General features: G+C 42.1%; 1 protein-coding gene across 3 annotated transcripts in view; it reads right to left on the minus strand.

Moving 5' to 3' along the window:
- LOC117517563 (microtubule-associated protein tau-like) overlaps window positions 1-26461 on the minus strand; it is a 137204-nt gene that overhangs the window by 72162 nt on the left and 38581 nt on the right. For all 3 annotated transcript variants that reach the window (XM_034178645.1, XM_034178652.1, XM_034178636.1), the window contains exon 2: window positions 18900-18973. In XM_034178645.1, the coding sequence (XP_034034536.1) occupies window positions 18900-18973 (74 nt within the window). The remainder of the gene's footprint in view (window positions 1-18899; window positions 18974-26461) is intronic.

Here is a 26461-nt window from a genome sequence, read left to right on the forward strand (position 1 = left end):
AAGACTAACACAAGAATGAGAAATATGTTAGCAATTTGTATGTTTATTGAATCACCACCGCCACCACCACAGAGTCCACCCCTGACAAAGTTATTTCAACAGACCAGACCTTCCTTGATTTATGTCCAAATGTTATGAAATACATATCACTGGAAAGAGAATACTGTAAGCTTTAAAATGACACCAAGATTGTCTTGATAGGTCTTCTCTAAGACATAAGATCTGATGTTCATAAAAATTAACCAGAGCGTTACAAGTCCACCCTTTTTGATACACCAGTATATGAAATACGACCAGCAACAAAAGACGATCAGAATCAGAATCAAGTTTATTGTCAAGTTAAGTTTTCACAAGTTTGCTACAGTGTTTAAACAGAAGTTCAATAAAATCATTACTCTAATTTAATTTGAAGGGGTAAAAGTAGGAAATATAGGGTTACCGAAAAAACTGGACAGTTATGAGTACGTACAGTGTGCTGCTAAATTGAGCACGTCAAATTGTGTGTATGTTTATGGTAAAATGGTAAATGGACTACATTTATATAGCGCTTTTCCATCTGCATCAGAAGCGCAAAGTGCTTTCAAATCATTCCTCACATTCACCCATTCACACGGACACACTCATACACCGATGTCAGTGTGCAGTTAAGTTTTTCTGTTACATTTTGCTGTTACACCGGGACCTAGAGGATTAAGGACTTTGCCCAAGGGCCCTTCGTGATTTTCCAATCTGGCTGGGTTTTGAACCGTTCCTCAGGGACTGAGGAACCACACCCCTGGTGATGTGGAGTTACTATTCAGTGTACGTCTCTGGTTCCTTCCGTCGATTACAACAAGCACCGCTTCAGCCTGAAGGTCCTCTACCACCCATCCACGTCTGCAAATTTTTGCTCAGTGTTTAAAACTAAAGGATGTTGAGAAAAGTTTTTTATTTTTTATTTTAAATAATCAATAAAATACACTTACCTTGAGTGACCATGACAGGTCAGTCTCAAAGTCATAACTGTTTAAGTCAAACAATTTGGAGCCAATATGGATTAAACATGGTGGAAGGGTTGTGTGTTAGTCAAGGATGAAGTGGTTTGATTCTGGATAGAACTGATCACATGTCAATACCACACGGAACCAAATATTATGGCATCATTGAATCGCACAGCGTCAATTTGCATGAATCAGTATCAAAAATGTAGTGTGCGTGTGTCAGTGCCCCATCTGGCATTCATAATTTGATCTCAAACCAAAATGTCTTCAGCCTACAAAAAAAATGAATAAAAATAAAGTGAACTGGCCCTTATTGTTCCAATAGTTTTGGAGGGGACTGGATACAGCAAATGCTTACTCGGCACAATTTGGAATAAATTAGTTCAAAAACTGAAAACGGTTATGCTGAAGGATGTGCAGAGAGAGGGTTATGCTGAAGGATGTGCAGAGAGAGAGACAGAGAGCGCGGTCCAAATGGTTTGCCAAAGCGAAGAGGTCGATACTGTGGAAGGGGAGTTAGCGAGAGACACGTGGAACCAAGCAGAGACAAGCAAAAAGAAGATCAGACAGGAAATAATGTGTGTTCTGGGAAAAGGCAGGCCAGCTGGGGAAGCCTGGCCAGAAAAGAAAGGGATAAAGAGACGGAAAGAGAAAGACCATTTGTCTAAAACATGCCGTTACCGCTCAGCACAAAAACACCGCTAATGTGACAAGAATTTTTAATCCTTCGACACTAAACCTCGTGAGCCTTCTCAGACACAACTGTGAAAAATGCCTTTCAGATGTTAAGCATCTGTTGCTTCAGATGTTTTTCAGTCATTATACAATTAACACCTCTAGATGTCACCTGGATCTGTGTGAAATTAAACAGGATTCATCACCAATTTGTTATATAATCATCAAAACAATAACTGGTAATGAAAATAATCATTATTTGCAGCCATGTAAATTTTCCATTAACAAAAAATTAAAAAATGTGAAAGTTCAAGGGTTCTAATGTCTTTGGATGCCACTATATGCCCTCAGGAGGCAGAAGGAGGCCAAATGGGTGAGATAGAAGAGAAGGGAAGAGGAGATGGAGGAAGGAAGAGATGGAGATCAGAGGCTGACCTAATCCGCAAATCTGACTCTTAATCTCAGCGATGTGGCCAAATGACCTGATAAACCTTGAACTTTTGTTAAATGAGCCAAAAAATGAGATTTAAAAAAAGGGAATATGACAGAAGGATAATCCCAGAATTATCTGGTCCAGCTTTATTGGTTGCCAGTGGTGTGAAAGACATATTGATGACTCACATACTGAAATCAGTGTGTCAGTGCAGAATAATCCATATCAAGTACACATAAAAAAAAGCCCATCACAGCAGTTATTATGAACCGATAGGTAATTTCTGGCCATCCTTTTCAAATGGTTGTCCTGCAGGCGACTATGCATAGTCAGGTCTATGACAGGATGACTGCACCTACATGCAATACAGACCGTATCAATGCACATAAAAAAAAACACTAAACTAAAATTTTACAAACCAGCTGCAGCAGCAACATACTGCATAGAATTGCAAAGTACCAAATATTAATGTTACTGCTGCAGTTATCTGCACATGGCCTATATCATGCACTAATGGCTGGAAAAGAAAAAAAGATAAAATAGAATTGCATTATTTTTTCAGCACTAAGCCTCAGATGAAGAAGAGGCAACAAATGTTTATTTTAAAGACCTGTTCAGTCTAGTAAATGTCTCAAAGTGCTACTTTGGGGATCTTACTAGAATTCAAATATATTCCTTTCCTTTGCATTTTCTTTTGATGCCTGATTAAGCAATTATCAATATTATATTCTGTTGACAATGAAAATCCCTCACTTTGTTTGAAAAATAACAAAATTATTGTGCCATTATCTCTTCATATTTTCATGAATGTATACTCAGATGAATTTTTTTAAACCATGAATTGTTTGGTTAAATGTAATTCAAAGCACAATATTTAACTGGATTAAGACTTTTTATATTGACACGTTGGTGGAGTCCCAGGAAAGTGGTTTTTAAAAAATCTTTGCCACATATATTTTGAAGTACTTTTAAAAATATATTGTTGTTGTAGACTAGTTATCTGAGTAAATCCAAACATTTTTATGTATCTATATATTAAAAGCCAAGTGGTCTATCTCGTCAATAGTTTTACATCCTCATTGAGCACAACTTTGGATACTGTAGCTCCTCTGAAAAGAGAGCCTTAAATCAGAAGTGCCTGACTCCGTGGTATAACTCACAAACTCGCAGCTTAAAGCAGATAACCCGTAAGTTGGAGAGGAAATGGCATCTCACTAATTTAGAAGATCTTCACTTAGCCTGGAAAAAGAGTCTGTTGCTCTATAAAAAAGCCCTCTGTAAAGCTAGGACATCTTACTACTCATCACTAATTGAAGAAAATAAGAACAACCCCAGGTTTCTTTTCAGCACTGTAGCCAGGCTGACAAAGAGTTAGAACTCTATTGAGCCGAGTATTCCTTTAACTTTAACTAGTAATGACTTCATGACTTTCTTTGCTAATAAAATTTTAACTATTAGAGAAAAAATTACTCATTACCATCCCAAAGACGTATCGTTATCTTTGGCTGCTTTCAGTAATGCTGGTATTTGGTTAGACTCTTTCTCTCCGATTGTTCTGAGTTATTTTCATTAGTTACTTCCTCCAAACCATCAACATGTCTATTAGACCCCATTCCTACCAGGCTGCTCAAGGAAGCCCTACCATTAATTAATGCTTCGATCTTAAATATGATCAATCTATCTTTATTAGTTGGCTATGTACCACAGGCTTTTAAGGTGGCAGTAATTAAACCATTACTTAAAAAGCCATCACTTGACCCAGCTATCTTAGCTAATCATAGGCCAATCTCCAACCTTCCTTTTCTCTCAAAAATTCTTGAAAGGGTTGCTAAAGCATTCATCATAGAATTCATCATAGTACAGAAACAGCATTAGTGAAGGTTACAAATGATCTTCTTATGGCCTCAGACAGTGGACTCATCTCTGTGCTTGTCCTGTTAGACCTCAGTGCTGCTTTTGATACTGTTGACCACAAAATTTTATTACAGAGATTAGAGCATGCCATAGGTATTAAAGGCACTGTGCTGCGGTGGTTTGAATCATATTTATCTAACAGATTACAATTTGTTCATGTAAATGGGGAGTCTTCTTCACAGACTAAGGTTAATTATGGAGTTCCACAAGGTTCTGTGCTAGGACCAATTTTATTCACTATATACATGTTTCCCTTAGGCAGTATTATTAGAAAGCATTGCTTAAATTTTCATTGTTACGCAGATGATACCCAGCTTTATCTATCCATGAAGCCAGAGGACACACACCAATTAGTTAAACTGCAGGAATGTCTTACAGACATAAAGACATGGATTACCTCTAATTTCCTGCTTTTAAATTCAGATGAAACTGAAGTTAGTGTACTTGGCCTTGTCTAACCAGATCTTTACTCTGGATCGCATTACCCTGACCTCTAGTAATACTGTGAGAAATCTTGGAGTCATTTTTGATCAGGATATGTCCTTCAATGCGCGTATTAAGCAAATATGTAGGACTGGTTTTTTGGATTTGCGCAATATCTCTAAAATTAGAAAGGTCTTGTCTCAGAGTGATGCTGAAAAACTAATTCATGCATTTATTTCTTCTAGGCTGGACTATTGTAATTCATTATTATCAGGTTGTCCTAAAAGTTCCCTGAAAAGCCTTCAGTTAATTCAAAATGCTGCAGCTAGAGTACTGACGGGGACTAGAAGGAGAGAGCATATTTCACCCATATTGGCCTCTCTTCATTGGCTTCCTGTTAATTCTAGAATAGAATTTAAAATTCTTCTTCTTACTTATAAGGTTTTGAATAATCAGGTCCCATCTTATCTTAGGGACCTCATAGTACCATATCACCCCAATAGAGTGCTTCGCTCTGAGACTGCAGGGTTACTTGTAGTTCCTAGAGTAGAATGGGAGGCAGAGCCTTCAGCTTTCAGGCTCCTCTCCTGTGGAACCAGCTCCCAATTCAGATCAGGGAGACAGACACCCGCTCTACTTTTAAGATTAGGCTTAAAACTTTCCTTTTTGCTAAACCATATAGTTAGGGCTGGATCAGGTAACCCTGAACCATCCCTGAGTTATGCTGCTATAGACTTAGACTGCTGGGGGGTTCCCATGATGCACTGAGTGTTTCTTTCTCTTTTTGCTCTGTATGTACCACTCTGCATTTAATCATTAGTGATTGACCTCTGCTCTCTTCCACAGCATGTCTTTTTCCTGATTCTCTCCCCTCAGCCCCAACCAGTCCCAGCAGAAGACTGCCCCTCCCTGAGCCTGGTTCTGCTGGAGGTTTCTTCCTGTTAAAAGGGAGCTTTTCCTTCCCACTGTCGCCAAGTGCTTGCTCACAGGGGGTCATTTTGGCTGTTGGGGTTTTTCTGTAATTATTGTATGGCTTTTGTCTTACAAAAGCGCCTTGGGGCAACTGTTTGTTGTGATCTGGTGCTATATAAATAAAATTGATTTGATTTTGATTTGGTCTCTGTGTATATGTGTATGGAGAAACTGGGGCGAGCTGACATTTGCCGTTTGGTATGTTTATGTTTTTTTGGGTCAAGGATGAACGCCAAAATGGAATGTTGAAAGGACTAATATTTTTTGGATAAATTACAGATATGAGCTAACAACAGTGAACAATGGACATTGATAATTATATTCTGGACTCACAAGCAATTCCAAATCATTGTAGAAACTTTGCATATTTTATTACCAACCTTAAAAAATGTCAGCTACCTATTTTATAAACACTACCCAATCTTGAGCCCATGGATCCCCACAGTAACGCACCAGTATAATTATATATAGGCTACTTTACTGATTGGCTATAGGGCATCGTAGTCTCGTTTGAACCCTGCGTGAAATTGTGGGATTTGACCACTTACGGGGACCTTCGCTGCCGCTGTGCAATATATACCCAGCAATCACTGAAGCGTTTGTGAAAAGTGTTTTTTTTTTTCAGCCGGTAAGTGATAGCCTACACAGCTAACCAGAGTAGCTCCGTTCTCTCGCCTGCAAAACCGCCTCGACATGTTTGTACTTCAGGTCATAAACAAACTGCAACACATTTCCACTTTCCCACCGAACCGTCACTTTTTCTTTGAATTTTCACTTTGTGTGTAATTTCCCCAAAAACCCATTGAAAATGCCGTGGTTTTTCCCCCGGAATTAGAAAAATGACATCCATCCATCCATTTTCTTCCGCTTATCCTAGGTCGGGTCGTGGAGGCAGCAGCTCAAGCAAAGCCGCCCAGACCTCCCGATCCACACACACCTCCCCCAGCTCCTCCGGGGGAACCCCGAGGCGTTCCCAAGCCAGCTGAGAGATGTAGTCCCTCCAGCGTGATCTGGGTCTTCCCCGGGGCCTCCTCCCGATGGGACGTGCCCGGAACACCTCTCCAGCGAGGCGCCCAGGGGGCATCCGGAAAAGATGCCCGAGCCACCTCAGCTGGCTCTTTTTGACGTGGAGGAGCAGCGGCTCGACTCCGAGCTCCTCACCCTATCTCTAATGGAGCGCCCAGCCACCCTTCGGAGGAAACTCATCTTGGCCGCTTGTATTCGCGAGCTTGTTCTTTCGGTCATGAGCCAAATCTCATGACCATAGGTGAGGGTCGGAACGTAGATTGATTGGGAAATCGAGAGCTTTGTCCCCCTGCTCAGCTCACTCTTTACCACGACGGTCCGGTACAGCGACCGCATCACTGCAGACGCTGCACCGATCCATCTATCGATCTCATGCTCCATCTGTCCCTCACTCGTGAACAAGATCCCAAGATACTTGAACTCCTCCACCTGAGGCAAGGACACCCCACCGACCTGAAGAGGGCAAGGCACCTTTTTCAGGTCGAGAACCATGGCCTCGGATTTGGAGGTGCTGATCTTCATCCCAGATGCTTCACACTCGCCTGCAAACCGCCCCAGTGCCGCTGAAGGTCCTAGTTTGACGAAGCCAACAGGACCACATCATCTGCAAACAGCAGAGATGAGATTCTGTGGTTCCCAAACCGGACCCCCTCTACACCCTGGCTGCACCTAGAAATTCTGTCCATAAAGGTAATGAACAGAACCGGTGACAAAGGGCAGCCTTGGTGGAGGCCAATGTGCACTCGAAACAGGTTTGACTTACTACCGGCAATGCGAACCAAGCTCCTGCTGCGGTCATACGGGGACCGGATAGCCCTTAGCAAAGGACCCCGGACCCCATACTCCCGGAGCACCCCCACAGGGTGCCTCAAGGGACACAGTCAAACGCCTTCTCCAGATCCACAAAGCACATGTGGACTGGTTGGGCGAACTCCCATGAACCCTCGAGTACCCGATGGAGGGTGTAGAGCTGGTCCAGTGTGCCACGACCAGGACGAAAACCACCCTGCTACTCCTGCATCCGAGGTACGACCATCGGTCAAATTTTCCTCTCCAGCACCCTGGAATAGACCTTACCGGGGAGGCTGAGGAGTGTGATCCCCCTGTAGTTGGAACACACCCTCCGGTCCCCCTTCTTAAACAGAAGGACCACCATCCTGGTCTGCCAATCCAGGCGTACTGTTCCCGACTGCCACGCGATGTTGCAGAGATGTGTCAACCAAGACAGTCCCACAACATCCAGAGACTTAAGGTACTCAGGATGGATTTTGTCCACCCCAGGAGTCTTGCCACCAAGGAGCTTTCTGACCACCTCAGTGACTTCGGCCTGGGTGATGGACGAGTCCGCCTCTGAGTCAACAGTCTCTGCTTCCTCTTCGGAAGACGTGGCGATGGGATTGAGGAGATCCTCGAAGTATTTCTTCCACCGCCCAACAACATCCCCAGTCAGGGTCAACAGCTCCCCACCCGCACTATAGACAGTATTGGCGGAGAGCTGCTTCCACCTCCTGAGGCGTCGGACGGTTTGCCAGAATTTCTTCGAGGCCGACCGATAATCCTCCTCCATGGCCTCTCCGAACTCCTCCCAGACCCGAGTTTTTGCCTCTGCAACCACACAGGCTGCAGCACGCTTGGCCTGCTGGTACCTGTCAGCTGCCTCTGGGGTCCCACCTACCAACAAAGACAAGTACCAGAGCCCAAGCTGTGCGTGGAGGTGAGCCCAACTATCTCTAGTCGGTACCTCTCAACCTCCCGCACAAGCTCAGGCTCCTTCCCCCCCAGCGAGGTGACGTTCCACGTTCCAACAGCCAGAGGCTGTGAGCATGAACCGGGCTGCCGGACCACCCGCCCTCGACTGCCACCCAGTCCTCTCTGCACCCGACCCCCATGGCCCCCTCTGCAGGTAATGAACCCACAGGAGGGCGGGCCCACATCACTCTTTCAGGCTGAGCCCGGCCGGGCCCCATGGGCTAAGGCCCGACCACCAGGCGCTCGCGCACGAGCCCCAACCCCAGGCCTGGCTCCAGGGTGGGGCCCCGGCTCCGCGATACCGGGCGACATCTCTGTCCTTGATTTTGTGTCTGTCATAGGAGCTTTTGAACTGCCCTTAGTCTGGCCTGTCACCTAGGACCTGTTTGCCATGGGAGACCCTACCAGGGGCACGAAGCCCCCGACAACGTAGCTCCTAGGATCATTCGGGAGCGCAAACTCCCCCACCACGATAAGGTGGCACTTCGACCGGGAGTAGAAAAATTACATCATATGCATCATATTTTACCCTTTTAGCGCCTGCCCTCAATCAAGACTGTGGTGCCCAATTGTAGGGACTTTTCAAAAATGTATTGTTTGGCAAATCTCCACAAAATACCACCAAAAGGCGCGGTAGCACCTGAACGTGGTGACTCTGACTGTGATTGATTGAACTTATTTAGTAAAATAATGCACAAAATACATACGTAATTGCCCATTAAAGTACATGAATTGCACAAGAAAGTGAAAAACACTTGTTTCCATTGTGGTCTGGAAAAAGTAAAAAATACAATAAGACAACATAAAGGCAATACTAAATTAATAATTATGACAAATTATATAAAATAAAAAACACAAAGTAATGTATAACATAAAGTAACAATAATACCAATATTTAACCTAAATAACAGTGCTACTAAAAATATTGATAGACTAAATAATTATCTATCTATCTGCGTCCCTTCTGAGATTTAACAGGATCGGGTGTGTAAAGAGCGACATGGCTCCAACAACCATTTGGCATGAAAAAAAGTAAAATGATTCATTTATTATCAAAAGGTTGCTTATATTCTTTTTTTTTTTAATGATTGATCGACGACTGGTTTTCTGCAGAAGAAACAGCTTTTTCCGGGGTTAGGGTTTGATTATGATTAGCGAGGGTCAGGCAGAAACAAAACCTTCTGTTTTCTCAGTTTTAAACTGAGAACTCAGTTTTAAATTTCCCAATGACAGCCACATTCTCACCACAAACACACACATCCTGAGGACAACACATACCTGTATCTGCATGTGTGAAGATAACTGCCTCAGCACAAACATAAACATGCTGAACTCATCAAGAGGAGTCACAGTCAAGGTCAAGAATATGCTGTGCATCTGAAATTCATGCATTTTATTGACTTTTTTGCGTGCCAATAACTGTTTTGGGATGTGGTGATAAATGTTTATGGTATTTCATTATCTTTTTACTGCTGGCTTCAGTTGACACGAGCCAAGAAATAAATACATTAGTCATTTCGCCTTTTCTAATTAGGACACGCCGTGTTGTCAGGGGGCAGCTCTACCAACACTTGTACAACTTTTTCTTCTTCTTCTTTACACCCCTCATGCTTTTGAGTACAGAGGAGCCTGTGTGGCTAATGAGCCAATCTCTGCTGGGAAAGAGGCTCAATAATTTGGAGGAAGAATGGCAAACAGATGAGTGATGGAGAACAAGGCAGAAAAGCTGCAAATGTGAATTTCGGACCAGTTATGACACGGAAGGATGCAAGCAGAGTAACACGATTAATGCACTGAAACTTCAATCCCATGTATCTTGTAAAATGCAATTAATAAACAAACAGAAAAGTGCATCATCTCCTCCAGTTTAACACAATACATTTTAAAAATTATCTTGCAACTCTAAAATACAAAGACAGCAAACTGATAAATCTTGGTCAACTTTGATGCACCAGATCAATCTAAAAAGCAACTTTGTTTTGCTTATGTAATATCCCCTTGATGTGTCTGCCACCTGAAGACTGGTTGCTGTATACTGGATTGATAATGGATTAGGAGCAGGTGTGGCTCTCAGTGAAAGAGACCAGCTTCCTTTGCAACCAACTGTACAAAATCAGAAGTAAATTGCTTTCTGATTGTTTCTGGGAGAGCACGCCACAATAGCAGAGATGATCGGAGAGGAAGAGCCGCTTCTGGAAGTGTCCAAGCTGCCAACCTGGCCACAGTTCAATTCGATTTATTTCATTTATACAGCAACAAATACCAACAAAGTTGCCTCAAAGCGCTTCACACAAGTAAGGTTTAACCTTACCAACCCCAAGAGCAAGCACACAGGCCACAGTGGTAAGGAAAAACTCCCTCTCATGATTTGAGGAAGAAACCTCAAGCAGACCAGACTCAAAGAGGTGACCCTCTGTTTTGGGCAACTGACAATACAAATATACAGGAAATTTTGGGAGTCCATGCTGGTGCACAGGATGGGAGGCCTGCAGAAGAAGACACCCACATCCATCTCTGGATGGAGCCGCACCTCAAACAGAGAGAAAAAAAAACAGAATCCGGTGGCAGAAAGACAACAAATACAGTATAATTTGTCAGCATTAAGCAACAAGAAAAACAGAAGAAATACTAAGGTGATCGCCGGCCACTAGCCCTAAGCGTCACTAAAACACCCAGAGTCTAGATAAAGTTGAAGCCACAGCCCACTCTCTTTATTAATAAATTAAAAGGGTAGGAAGCATAGTACCACACACACTATGCCAGTATGCTAGCCATACGAAAGGGAAAATAAATGCATCTTAAATCTGGACTTGAAAGTCTCTACAGAATCTGACTGTTTTATTGATGCAGGGAGATCATTCCACAGAACAGGGGCACAATAAGAGAAAGCTCTGTGACCCACAGACTTTTTATTCACCCTAGGGACACAAAGTAGTCCTACACCCTGTGAACGCAGAGCCCATGCCGGTACATAGGGTTTAATTAGGTCAACTAGGTAGGGAGGTGGTAGTCTGTGAATAATTTTACAGGTTAGTAACAGAATCTTAAAATCTGTTCTCGCTGTGACAGGAAGCCAGTGAAGAGATGCCAAACTGGGTGTAATATGGGCAAACTTTCAGCTTTGTATCAAAAGTCTGGCAGCAGCATTTTGAACCAGTTGGAGAGCCCTAATGCTGGACTGCGGTAAACCAGAAAATAGAACATTGCAGTAGTCCAATCTCGAAGAAACAAATGCATGAATCATGGTCTCAGCATCAGCCATAAACAGGTGGGACGAATCTTCATTATATTTCGCAGGTGGAAGAAACCAGTCCTAGTAATATTTCTAATGTGGAGGTCAAAGGACAACGTAGGATCAAAAATTACCCCAAAATTCCTCACTTTGTCAGTGCGATGTATGACACACAAGCTTAGGCTAAAAGTTGCAGCAGACATCAGGACTTCTGCACCTATGCATTTAATGTTTCCTTTTTCTTTTTTTTTTTAAATTGATGAGCACAAGTCAGGGAGCACAGAGCGCTGCCTTTTTTAATCCTCTCTCTCTCTCTCTCTCTCTCTCTCTATTATATATATATCATTCTGCAAGTCATTGAGTGCACTGTAGGCTTTATATTTATTTTATTTTGCCATTACTGGGTACAGTGGTGGAATTTCCACAGTCTACTCACATGTATAATAAGAGCTGAACACTTTGTGCATAAACGTGTCATTGTTTCAGCTAGCCTCTTTATAATATAATGTCACATGTCTTTGTGGCATTAATTTGAAATATAAGAATTCAAACTAGTCTAGGAAACCGTCTCTGCAGGTCCATCCTTCTGCTTCTCCTGGGGATCCAATGGCCACAGGCCAAATATATAATCCCCCGAATGTATGCTGGTTCTAATAGGGGTCTCGACTTAATTGCACATGCCCAGATAATCACAGTCTAGAGGGAATCCACATTGTTCCTCCTCAATCCAAGATTAAGATTTTTCCATGAGGCTGAGCTGTACGATCTTCATACACTTGTAGCAGAAATAAATTGTCACCACTCTTACACAGGGCTCGTTCTCACCAACTTTAACTCCTGAGAAGATTTCAGTCCTCCCCCCAAAAAAAATCATTTGCCATGACGCCAGAAACCAAATGCATTATGGTCCAGGTGTAATGCGCACTGTTAAAAACAGGTTTCTCTTGGGGTGATATGGGCGAGGTGCAGGTTGTTCGGGCCTTCAAGGCAACAGCTGCACGTATAAGTGGGAGGGGGAGCAGACAAACCAGCCGATGAAGGTCTGTGGCCTCAGAGTATGACATCAACCATCCATCAACATGTTCAAATGAGAAGAATGGCACCTGCAGGCCACAGCTTTAGCTCTCAGGAAGACTTTCACCACATCAGGATGCTAAAAATAAGCAAAAGCCTTTTTGTTAACATTTTGTAAGTGTTTCATGTGAGACGTCAGAAGCAAATCTGCTAACAAGCATCATGACACCTTCAGAAAATCCTACTGTAATCTGAAAGATGTCTGTTCCTAAACTCCTCCCAGGTTCAAACGTCTGATTTCCCAAAAACATAACATGTTCATTAAGGTTGAACCCCAGATTTGCCTTTAAAGGGTTTGTTTTGACAAAGGTTATTGGGGTCAAAGGGCCTGTTTCTTACTCTGATGTCCACCAAATTTAGTGAACACATGTAGGTGGGCTGTGGAATTGCCCAGGCAAGATCAAATCAAAAGGTCAACTTCTAAGGTCAAGGTCAATGGGGTCAAAGGCCAAAATTTGTAAAGAGAAACAGGCCACCTGACCAAAATGTAGAGATTTATGCTGCTTCACAATGTAAGTGATATTATTAACTATCATTTTGTTTTTTGTCAGGTTTAGGTTGGGATTAAAGCTACAATGTGTAGGATTTAGTGTCATATAAATGGTGAGGTTGCAGATTAAATTATGCTGTCGCTGCTCACAATTTTGTTTCCCTTCATGTTTTCATTTCTTCGCTGATAGAAATTCATGCTCTCTTGCTTTGCATGATCCTCCATTTTGAAAAAAAAAAACTGTTAGCATGCGCTAGCAACCAGCAAAAAGTGTACAGTGGAGTGATTACTGATTCCTCTTCTTTTTTCCCCCATTCATTCTTTAGGCCATGCAGCAAAATATGGAAGATGCCTGAAGTATGTCTCTTCAGGTCTACTGTGTCAACATGGCAGAACAACATGGCGGCCTCCACGAGTGGGCCCGCTCACATGTAGATATGAAGGATCCATTCTAAGTTCTTTAAAACACATTGATTCCTTGTTGCTGGTAATTTATATACTAATGAATAGATGGTTATGAGTGCTACATTCCATTTCTGCAAATAAATGCCCATAAATTCTACACACTGTAACTTTAACGAAAATTTCTTTGATGCATGTACAAAGTGACTGTTTTGACTGAAAAGGACAAAACGCAGCAGTGTTTAGACGCTTTGTGACGAGGCCCGGTTTTGTTTTCTCATATACATTTAAACATTTCTTTGTATTTTCCTCACTTTTTAGGTGAGTCTGCTTTATTGACGCCTTTTTAGCCGTCAGCACAAACTAGGCCCATTTATGCTACCTGTTAAAACTGCTGAAGAGCCCGGCTGCTTCACGTATTTATAATCCTCATGATATGGTCCAGTCTGAGGTATACTGCAAGTCTGATGAGTGTCACATAATGAATTCTACACACACACACACACACACACACACACACACACACACACACACACACACACACACACACACACACACACACACACACACACACAATAAATACCAAAACAAGGGCAGTCATTCCTTTTGGCATGACTGTGACACCTGTCACAAACATTTTATGTCAATTACATGCCACATGCCTTAGTAACTACAAGTCTAGATTGGAAACATGCACTGGTGCATCCAACACACTACACAACCGCCTGGATGGCAACCACCGATGCAGTCAACCAGTCCATCCCCACCTCTAGAAAGTAACCATCTATAAGCTGCAAGCAGGTGAAACGTGGGTGTGTCCTCTGCCGTCTCCACCCACTCCAGGTCCTCAACACTGAGGCACGTGCATACTGGATCATGCAAAGAGAAAAGCGCTACATGGCTGAAAAGACGTACCTGACGCTGCGTCACAATGCAAGTGATACACCTCACCTGAGTGTCCCTAAGTTGTGTTCCGGACGTTATTCCAGCCACGTTTCTCCCTAAGCAAGTAAGTCATGTTTCCCATGGAGCAGATGCTATATGTCTAAAAAAGTGACTATTATTTTGGTATTTTCTCTAAAGTTATAAGTGGTATCGTGCTCGTAGCGGTAGACATCACGTCAATTAGTGCACCTGAATCATGCACGCTTCATATGCAAATAGCTATAATGTTGTTAAAGCACATTTTAAAGCTATACATAATACCGTGAAACTGCAGTATTTTTGCCCACGGTTATCGTCCAAATCTCATATCGGCCTAGTGGCAACAATTGGTTAGCCATCTGAAAGCCTTCGCGCTAAATGATAAACTTGGTCTGAGTCCAAATGAGTTGGGTGATGGAAGAGGAATGCAGCCAAGAGGAGGAGTGAGGATGAGGCAGCACTTCATTTGTGACACCAAATTAAGGGCACAGAATGGGTGCACTCCCACCGCCACCTCCTTCCTACACCCTGGCGTGTCATCTGGATTTGGCAACCAGGAACAGACAGCTCGCCTGAGAGCTGCCCAGCAACCATGGAGGCAGATGGAACAAGAGCAGGGGGAGTGGGGTGGCATGTCACTGTGGATGTGACAGACACCAAGGTGACTTCCAACACAACGGGAGGAACAGATAGACAAATGAATTGGGGAATGAATACGGGAAGAACAGGAGAGGAATTAGAACAAAAGGGATGAATAAAAAGGGGCTTGCTCACATCAAAGCTTGTAAACTCCTCAGCCAAACACAACCCTCGGCAAACTTCTGGCAGCCAACTCTGCCAACGCAGACAGGCAGAGGAACGTGTCTTGTGGTCTCGCTGGGCTTGGTGCTACTCCCACGGAGGAACCACAAACAATCTGTCGGCTCTGAGCCGCTAACTACCAACATCCACATGCAGTCACCAACGCCGACTCTAAATTTAACACCATTATTTTTTTAAATTTGTGCACAACAACAAACATCGGCAGAATTGCTAATCTTACCCATACATGTGTTGGTGAATATTGCAAACAAAGTAGCAGCAGTATTTTTCCTTTTTTGGATGGTATGAAGGTATGAACGGTTTTGTACTATTTGCTGCCTTTAATAATTATCTTATCTGAGCAAGAGATAAGGCTGGACTATTTTATCATTCAAAGTTAAAATCAGGATGAAAAATTTCATGAAGCAGAGATTTATTTATTTATTTTGTACTTTTTATTGAACAACTCCATGGCTGTGTTTAACTGATCAGGTTTAAATGAGCCGGCAGCGCAAAAGTCCACTGATTCACACAACAAGACCACAGTTTAACCACTTTCACGACTGTTATGTCTTCATGAGAACATGATTTTATAGGCAATTAGATCTATAAGAAAAAAATATTTAACAGGCATTTTAATGCACCTCTGATGACCACAGCCTCAGCGGTGCGGTGAGGGTTCTATATTATTATAGGAGAAAATACAGTGCAATGCTAAAATACGCTCGGCCAGTTGAGCATAAAAATACAAAACAGAATATGACCTCTTGACCTCTTAAAATAGGTCCAGGTTAGCTATCTTTGAACTTGCCCAAGGTTTGTGTCCCATGAACTGTCCATGTGAATTTGAAGACCCTGCCAGTAATAGGACTAGACTTATACTGAGCACAGACAGACGGACGGACGAACGGACCTGATGGCCATATTTTGGCCTCGGGTAAAAATAATTTCTTATGGTGTTGACAGTGTTGCGCAACCCAGAACATTGTGCACTACCACACAAGCCACGACTATGACACCAGTGTACCACCCACCATTAGTACCAGTGACACAAAATTATTTATGTTGATCACAACAAATCACAATCAAACAAAGTGAGTAAAATTACTAAGTTCTCACTTATGAACAGACATGTCCAGATAATATGGACATGGCATACTAGTCACAACAAACCACATTAGTGTTATATGTATGCTGACAACATTTTGGAGTAACAGACAGAGTATGACATTCTGATTTCTATGTACTTGAGATCATCCTTCTAACTCTCTTAGCTTTGATTGAAGATACTGCAAAAATGTTATTTTCAGGCTATTCAATAACTTTGATTGACCTTGAGCCTTGACCTTAATATTAATGTCACACCAAGATGTTACCACTAGCAGTGCAATATGAATCCCATCAGCCAAGTGGTTTTGGAGATATTAGTCCCAACACACAGCTGGAAAATTGAAAAAATCTGGTTTAGCTCAGCAACACAGATGTAAAGATGTACACAAAAAGCATCGCAGCAGCCGGGCTTCCAGGTCTGAACCACGCTGTCCGACAGGCTGACTAATCTGCTATGTCTAGACGATGTACGTCACGGCGACTAAAGGTCATGCAAACAGAAAAACAGCTATTTAATTCTAATGTTTGAACAGGCCAGCAGCTGAATAATTCACATCTCTTCAGATGAAGAGGAAATAATCAGATAAAGAGGCAGTGATAAGCACAGAGATACAGATTAGAACGTGAAACTTTTATCAACAAGCACACAAAATCGTGACGACTCACTGGGCGAGTTGTTAATATTACTGATGCAAAGATGCTGCATAAAATAAATTCACTTATTAACGAGCCTTTGAAATGATGTAGAATTTTACCCATATGGCCCTTTTTATTTATTCAGTCATTCATAATAGAGTTTTGATGAATGGTAATCTATATACAAAGAGGTTTATACTTTATGACATAAGAAATGTGCAGCTGCTTTTTTTTTAAGGGAGGAGTATTATCCCATGTGACCTGTGATCTTGCATAAAGTAGGTCACAGTCAGCAGCATGACCTTGAGCTTTAATAACGCCATAATAGATCTTGCACAAACATAGGAGTTGGAAAAGTACTGTATTTTCTGGAGTATACGTCGCACCGCCAGAGTATACATTTTTGGGAAATTTCTATATATACAGACATTGTAATTATGATTATTAATAACAAAAGTGAATTTTCAGTATATGAGCTGCAACAGAGTATAAATCACAGCATCTGCCAAACTAGTAAAACACCCGTGACTTGTACTCCAGAAAATATGGTACCTCAATTACAGAAAAAAAAAAACACTGCAGTCATGTCTTTCTGACATTTGACCTTGTATAAACTAGCCCAATAAATGGAAGGTGACCTTGAACTTCATATCATCTTAGTTCTTCCCAAGATGTGAATTCATGATTAATTCTAAAGCTGTAGTTTTTATTTTATTTTATGAAAGAGGGGCGGTTCGGGCCCCGCCTGCTGCGGCAATTGCCCACTTTACTTCAATTCGGATGACGGACTGCTTCAAGTTTAGTGCACATAAACAATGTCAAATGTATATGTGTTGTCTTTAATTCTGATGTGTGCCATTATTACGATAAACAAGTAATTGTGGATTAATTGCTGTATCTTGTCTGAGGTAATTGGAGTGTAAACGTAATTTTGTTGTTGTTGCACTCGTGTAATGGCAATAAATCTCATCTCATCTCATCTCAAGATACTATGGTATGACCGTATTTAACCAACCAAAATGGGTGTCACAACAGGGGTATGACCTTGAGGTTCAATAGCATCCTACAAAATATTTAAAATTACAACAAGTGCAGGCTATTTTTTAAGTTACATCACTGTGATTTCTGACTAAGCAAAGTACCTAGGGTAAGACCTTGAGCATCAATGGTGTCAGACAATATCAAAAGACACGACCTTCAGCATCAACAGTGTCTTACACTATGTAAAACTGGTTTAAAGTACAACATGAAAGGTTTAGACTTTTTTCAGAACATGTTGCAGCCACATCATTCTGACTCAAGGAAAAAATAAGTTTAAAAAAGTAAGAGCAAGACCTTGAACGATAATAGAAAGCTAACAGCATGCTGGTCTCCCAAGAAGGAGATTCCCGGTTAGAGGCCACCTGTGCCCCATTGTTCAGGTACATGAAGGACATCCAGCATAAACCTCGTGCCAAATTTACAAGCAGGGCCACGCTTTATCCGCTACAATGACCCTGAGCAAAAACAACAGCAGCCAAACAAAGAGCGATATACAGACGGATGAATGAATGAATAGCACTGTTCTGTGACCTCTCACCTAAGGTTGGCAAAGCTACAAAATAATGTGCGACACTGACCTGCAGTTCAGGGTTTGGTGTCAAAGATGCTTAAACATGACAGATTTGAAAATTACAGGTTTATTTTTCTAAAGTTGTTGTTGTACTGTTACTGGGAGGTGATGGTCTAGTGGTTAAGGGGTTGGGCTTGAGACCAGAAGATCCTCAGTTCAAATCCCAGCCTGACTGGATAATCACTAAGGGCCCTTGGGTAAGGTCCTTAATCCCCTAGTTGCTCCCGGTGTGTAATGAGCACCTTGTATGGCAGCAGCCTCACATCGGGGTGAATGTGAGGCATTACTGTAAGGCACTTTGAGCTGATGCAGATGGAAAAGCGCTATATAAATGCAGTCCATTTACCATTTATTTAATGGATGGATGGACAAAACCCTTCCACCATACTTTTTGCCAAGGGGTACAAAGAGGTGACGTAAGAACGCTGACAGAAATGGCATCTTACCTGACAGGGCGGGGCTGTTTGTCCAGCTTTTTATCTGTAAAAATAGCAGAACGGAGGGGGCGAGGCAGCGGCGTCTGCAGAGGGAGGAAAGGAAAGAGAGAATAAGAGAAGCAAGTCACCAGGGCAGAGACTGCTGATGCTTCTTGCCAACAAATGCACTGCAGCGAACACACCGTCACACTCTCTCTCTCTCTCTCTCTCTCTCTCTCTGTCTCACACACACACACACACAGATGAACAACACGCTGCCTCACAAAGGTCGCTGCCCGGCTGCAACTGAGCCGACGTCTGCGCTGCATTCAGGGGGGATGGGAAGACTGTGTTACGTCTAAGCAAAAATAAATAAATGTGTGCGAGTCACATTCATTTATGTTTCAAAGCAATAAGAAGCTGCTGCCGTGACGACGGACCGATCTTACTGTATTTCTCTAAGAATGTTTTGCTTTGTACCTCAATGCCGTCCACATTATGAATGCATGGATCCGTTAAACCTGATGTGCAGTCTGAGTAGCTGCATGCACATCAGCGGTGCAGGGTTTGCCCCGTGCTGGATAACTGTGCCGTACTTGTGCTCATTTGTAGGCACGGCCAACTACAGCAGCAGCACTGAAACAAAGGCAGAGAGGGGAACACCAGGGGGGAAGGAAAGAGGGTCTGAGCCACACAGACATGACAGAAAGGCAGACTGCAGGAAACGAGGACGCAACCCCGCACCGACTGCTCAAAGCTTAATTCTACGTCCATTACTGCAACCTCAAACCACATGAAATGGCATATACGTATTTACAGTCCAGAGCACGAGTGCAACGGCCAGTCGTTAGCTATCCATCATCAACGCTAATAAGATGTCCAAAGAAATAATGGACTGATGGGTTAACAACAAGGACATTCACACCCCCAACATGTTATCTTGTAATATTTATTCAAAAAAATAAACGCTCACCAATGAAATCATCGTCAGCGTTCAACATTCTGAATTTTGGCTCAGTTTTTCTAAACATTCTTAATTTCCCTGCAGAAAAAAAGAGACAAAGCAGAACTAAAGGAACGAGGTAACAGTACCATGGGTATGAAGGCAATAAGGAATACAACAATCTGACATTGACCCCAATGATGTTGACCTTCATTTAAAGGATTGACCTCTGGCAGTTCTGAAATCAACTTTAGTGTGTGCCACATTTGATCCAAATCGGGTGGAAAAATCAAATTGCTTGACCTGGACCTGTGTCAAAACAAATTCTTTAAGGGCAATTTTGGGCCCAACCTTAAATGATGGACCAAATTTGGTAGAAAAATCATCAAAACGCCCTGGGAGAAGTAGACCAACACACAGACCAACATGACCTTAGACACACAGGAAGAGCTAGAAGAGTCTTAATGTCCCACTATTTTTGCAGGAGAACAAAAGTCCGAGTCTTAGGGGTCCTGGTGCTTCCAGTCTTACTGTATGGTGGGGAGACTTGGATGCTATCCAGTGACCTAAGGTGATGACTGGATGTCTTCTTTGGAGAATCATTGGGTCCCGCCGGAATGCCTTTGTGTCAGATGAACTCTAACTTTTTGAGACTTAGATGAGGAGAATCAACTCCACGTTGAGAGAACATCAGCTATGGCATTCTGGCCATATGATGCATTTCTTTGGACATGATCCAGTGTGTAGCTTGATCAGTGTTGAGGACATCAGTAGGTAGAGAAGAACAAGGTGACACGCATGTTGTACCCATGTGCAGCAGATGGATGGTTACTTTCTGGAGGTGGGGAAGGACCGGGTGTCTGTCTGGTTTGTTGCCATCCAGCACCCAATGCGAGTATCAAAACAGTTTGATTGTATAAAATTTTATGGAATGAGTCAATCAGGGTTCTCACCAGTGCAGTGAGCCCCTATGCTACAATTTAACCAGCATAGGGGGGGCTTTTCTGTTTTTTTTTTTCGTTTTTTTTTAAAGAACATGCCACAAATGATTTAACATCACAATTAGCGACACAAAGTGACCCTCAAAATGCAGGAAATAGTGTTTCAAAGGGTTATAAATTTGAAAATTTCTTCAGGGGCTGCCCCAGGACCCTCCTACAACACTCACGACTACAACACTCGTCATGCTGCTATGCTCCGCTAAGTTCCCCCATGTTGTGAAAAAATCCTGGTGAGAACCCTGAAAATATCTGGAAGTGAGAATGTGTGAGTGGACCCAGAGAGATACCCTGAAGCACTCCTGAACACGGAACCCAAACCTCTGAAGGACCACTGAGGTTGTTCTGAGGCTGAATCATAAAGGATAAAGTCATTCATTTACAAAAACCACTTCAAAACCCTGTCACATCCTCCACAATCATTATGGGCTTGTTCTGCCTCGTGGGAAGAACAGAGAGTGATGACAATCCTCTGCACGAGACTATGAACCACCTGTAAGTCTCAAAACAGGATCCGACTCAAAATATGGCAATGAGATCTGGCTGTCAAATTCAATCTTGAAATTTAATAATTTTGCCCAGAGAGTTTGGTGATTATGATATTATGACAAGGACATCACATCCAGGAATTTGGTCTACAGAGAAGGTAAGAAGACTGGGTACCGAATGAGGAGAGGAGGCAATGGCAGGGCGAGGCAGACGGACCGAATCAAAGCGGTGAGATGTGCAGACAGTTCTGTCAACAAAGACCGCTACGGAGGCCGTTTGCCAGCACTGATTACAGAGCTGGAGAGCCAGCTAGCATAGCGGTAACATCTAATCTCCCCTCAGCACTCCTCTGATGCTAATAGCACCAAGGCTAATCTGCCACAACGGAAGCACCTCACAGTCAACAGATTACACATTTTGTTTATCCTGTATTTAAGCACAACATATGGGCGGCTAGACTTAGGGACACCTTTACAAAAACAGTTGCAAACAGTCCACGTGACACAGGATGACGTTTGGTCATTTTACCGTTCACGTTTTGTTACTGAAGCAGTCTGTCATAGTACATGGACGATGAAAGCAAATAAGATTTGGTCCCACATTTCCAATTTCAAATGTGACAGATCCCCTGAAATTAAAAAAAAAAAAGGATAAAATGTACACAGTAAGGTGAAGAAATCATCAAGAGTGACTCTGCAGTTTGTCACATTTCAGAAGTTGTCACAAGTCCAAAAGTTCCTTTATGTTGTGCTCATGAATAAACAGCTAAATGCTTAATTGATTATAAAAGTCATTGCTGATTGGTATTCTTTTGATTAACTGTTATACTGTGACACAGAAGCTCACTGCAAAGTACTATGTGTGGACTTTTTTCAAGCTCATGTACAACAGTGATGGATTCAAGAAATATGAAGAGTTAGTGATATACAGTATTTGTTTATCATTCCCCAGTTTGAGACTGGGCTGCCCAATACTAGCAAGGTGTACCTAATAAAGTGGCTGGTATATGTATGCATGTATGTGTGTGCGTGTGAGGGGAAGTTGACCATATTGTCTTTTGTATATCGATGCCAATAAAAATTTCTGAATTGAATGGAGACCGACAGACAGACAGACAGACAGACAGACAGACAGACAGACCCACAGTGATGCACTACAAATAGCTTCTGTCCACAGCTTTCTGATATAAGAACAGAACACAGGAAATTCCTCAAATGTGAAATACGCCTCTGAGAGTCCGGTTGAACACACACACACTGAATGAGGGTTAAAAAAGGGAGGACGTGGAGCGAGTGTGTTTCACAGGTGTATCAGGGACTGATGGGAGAATTCAGGGGTGAGAACACAGCCAACTGTTTTCATGGACTCAAATAAATTTGCCTCCGTCTGTGGCTGTTTGTATGACAGATGTATTAACCGTCTGCTGGTGTGTGTGTGTGCAAGCGAGCGAGCGCGTCGGCTCGCGTGTGCCAGGCTTTAAGCTGACCACAGGGTGTAACCGTGAGCTTTGAAGTCATCTGGACACCCTGGGCTGAACCCAAGCACAGGCTACTGTACACCATCTCATATTACTGCACGGAAAAACCTAAACACTGCCCTCAGTGTTCACCGTTCAAAAATAGTCGGCAAAGCCCAGAACTCAGCTCAGAGGAATAACTTCTTTTTAGTAGAGGTTGGCTTTTATGAGCACATGCAATTATTATTGATTAAAGTCTTTTTAAAAACCAGGAGAGAGACATTTTCATGTCGTAATGTACCCACAAATACATGAGCGAGTGACTTGTAAAGTGTAGTTTTAGAAAACAGAGCAGTCACATGACCTTTGACTTGGAAAAATCAGGACAAAACAAGCAAAGCTTTAACAGCATCAAAGATATATTTAAAAAGTCAACCAATCGAAACTCAAAGCTTGAAATTTAGAGAAAATTCAACAGTAATGTGACCTTTGACTCAAGGTCAAAGACAGGAGTACAACCTTGAGCTTCGATAGCATACCTATACTTAGCATAAGTGTCTTGAAAATTACTACCTTTTGGGAAGGTTCCAGCCCAGAGTTTTGAGCTGCAGGGTCGTGACCAGAGGACCATTGGATTTGATGTTCAGTGACGCAAAGAAGCAAATGGCTGGAAGGCTTGTCGGAGTATCGGAGCCTCAACATCAACTCAATGCTGTGTAATGCTCCTGAAGATGAAATATTTGCACCAAATTGTGCGACTGGTTTTTCTTCTTTGGCAGGAGTGTCCTGAGATCGACTGTTGTGATAATCGGTATATCAACTTATTGTACAATAAAAAATTGACACGATTATATCGCTCATGCCTCGATATATCGCCCTTTGCATGCACGTTTGTTGTCGCCATCGAGTTGCGCTGATTTTTTTTTGTCCGTCTCAGCCTGCTTCTCTGCAAGAGCTGCTGCATCCACACCATTGTTGCCGCAGTTACGTTGGAAAGTTACTTTATACAGTTACTTCATTAGCAGCTTCATGGAGTTACTTTCGTAGCAGCTGCTGACAAGTTGTAACTAATAAGTTATGTAACTAATAGGATAACTAGTAATCTAACTTGGCTACTCTTAAGATTGAGTAACCAGCAAAGTAACTAATCAGCGAAGTAACTAATAGTTACTTTTCTGAGTACTCAATCTTAAAAATAGCCGTTACCTCAGTAGTTACTTTACTAATTACATTCAGCAGCTGCTGACAAGTTGTAACTAATAAGTAATGTAACTAATAGAGTAACTAATAATCTAACTTGGCTACTCTTAAGATTACGTAACCAGCAAAGTAACTAATCAGCGAAGTAACTAATAGTCACTTAGTTACAACTTGTCAGCAGCTGCTGAATGTAACTAATAAAGTAACTAGTAATCTAACTTGGCTATTTTTAAGATTAAGTACTCAGAAAAGTAACTATTAGTTTCTTTGCTGGTTACTCAATCTTAAGAGTAGCCAAGTTAGATTACTAGTTATCCTATTAGTTACATTACTTATTAGTTACAACTTGTCAGCAGCTGCTGAATGTAAGTAATAAAGTAACTAGTAATCTAACTTGGCTATTTTTAAGATTGAGTACTCAGAAAAGTAACTATTAGTTTCTTTGCTGGTTACTCAATCTTAAGAGTAGCCAAGTTAGATTACTAGTTACTTTGCTAGTTACATTCAGCAGCTGCTGACTTTACTGTATAGAGTAACTTTTCAAAGTAACTGTGGCAACATTGGTCCACACACACACACGCACACGCACACACACACGCGGAGTGAACAGCATGCTGCGGTAAACAGCCAGCCAAGTTTGGTGCACAAATATATCCAGAAAGATTCCATCTAGAAAATCTTGAACCATTTGACAGGTTGTACTTTCGTTATTATATGATTATATCAGTGGCATAAAATCAAATCAAATCAATTTTATTTATATAGCGCCAAATCACAACAAACAGTTGCCCCAAGGCGCTTTATATTGTAAGGCAAAAGCCATACAATAATTACAGAAAAACCCCAACGGTCAAAACGACTCCCTGTGAGCAAGCATTTGGCGACAGTGGGAAGGAAAAACTCCCTTTTAACAGGAAGAAACCTCCAGCAGAACCAGGCTCAGGGAGGGGCAGTCTTCTGCTGGGACTGGTTGGGGCTGAGGGGAGAGAATCAGGAAAAAGCCTTGCTGTGGAAGAGAGCAGAGATCAATCACTAATGATTAAATGCAGAGTGGTGCATACAGAGCAAAAAGAGAAAGAAACAGTGCATCATGGGAAACCTCCAGCAGTCTAAGTCTATAGCAGCATAACTAAGGGATGGTTCAGGGTCACCTGATCCAGCCCTAACTATAAGCTTTAGCAAAAAGGAAAGTTTTAAGCCTAATCTTAAAAGTAGAGAGGGTGTCTGTCTCCCTGATCCGAATTGGAAGCTGGTTCCACAGGAGAGGAGCCTGAAAGCTGAAGGCTCTGCCTCCCATTCTACTCTTACAAACCCTAGGAACTACAAGTAAACCTGCAGGCTGAAAGCGAAGCGCTCTATTGGGGTGATATGGTACTATGAGGTCCCTAAGATAAGATGGGACCTGATTATTCAAAACCTTATAAGTAAGAAGAAGAATTTTAAATTCTATTCTAGAATTACAGGAAGCCAATGAAGAGAGGCCAATATGGGTGAGATATGCTCTCTCCTTCTAGTCCCCGTCAGTACTCTAGCTGCAGCATTTTGGAGTAACTGAAGGCTTTTCAGGGAACTTTTAGGACAACCTGATAATAATGAATTACAATAGTCCAGCCTAGAGGAAATAAATGCATTAATTAGTTTTTCAGCATCACTTTGAGACAAGACCTTTCTAATTTTAGAGATATTGCGCAAATGCAAAAAAGCAGTCCTACATATTTGCTTAATATGCACATTGAATGACATATCCTGATCAAAAATGACTCCAAGATTTCTCACAGTATTACTAGAGGTCAGGGTAATGCCATCCAAAGTAAGGATCTGGTTAGACACCATGTTTCTAAGATTTGTGGGGCCAAGTACAATAACTTCAGTTTTATCTGAATTTAAAAGCAGGAAATTAGAGGTCATCCATGTCTTTATGTCTGTAAGACATTCCTGCAGTTTAACTAATTGGTGTGTGTCCTCTGGCTTCATGGATAGATAAAGCTGGGTATCATCTGTGTAACAATGAAAATTTAAGCAATGCTTTCTAATAATACTGCCTAAAGGAAGCATGTATAAAGTGAATAAAATTGGTCCTAGCACAGAACCTTGTGGAAGTCCATAATTAACCTTAGTCTGTGAAGAAGACTCCACATTTACATGAACAAATTGTAATCTATTAGATAAATATGATTCAAACCACCGCAGTGCCTTTAATACCTATGGCATGCTCTAATCTCTGTAATAAAATTTTATGGTCAACAGTATCAAAAGCAGCACTGAGGTCTAACAGGACAAGCACAGAGATGAGTCCACTGTCTAAGGCTATAACAAGATCATTTGTAACCTTCACTAATGCTGTTTCTGTACTATGATGAATTCTAAAACCTGACTGAAACTCTTCAAATAGACCATTCCTCTGCAGATGATCAGTTAGCTGTTTTACAACTACCCTTTCAAGACCTTTTGAGAGAAAAGGAGGTTGGAGATTGGCCTATAATTAGCTAAGATAGCTGGGTCAAGT

Source organism: Thalassophryne amazonica, chromosome 1, assembly GCF_902500255.1.
Source record: "Thalassophryne amazonica chromosome 1, fThaAma1.1, whole genome shotgun sequence".
NCBI classification, from domain to species: Eukaryota; Metazoa; Chordata; class Actinopteri; order Batrachoidiformes; family Batrachoididae; genus Thalassophryne; species Thalassophryne amazonica.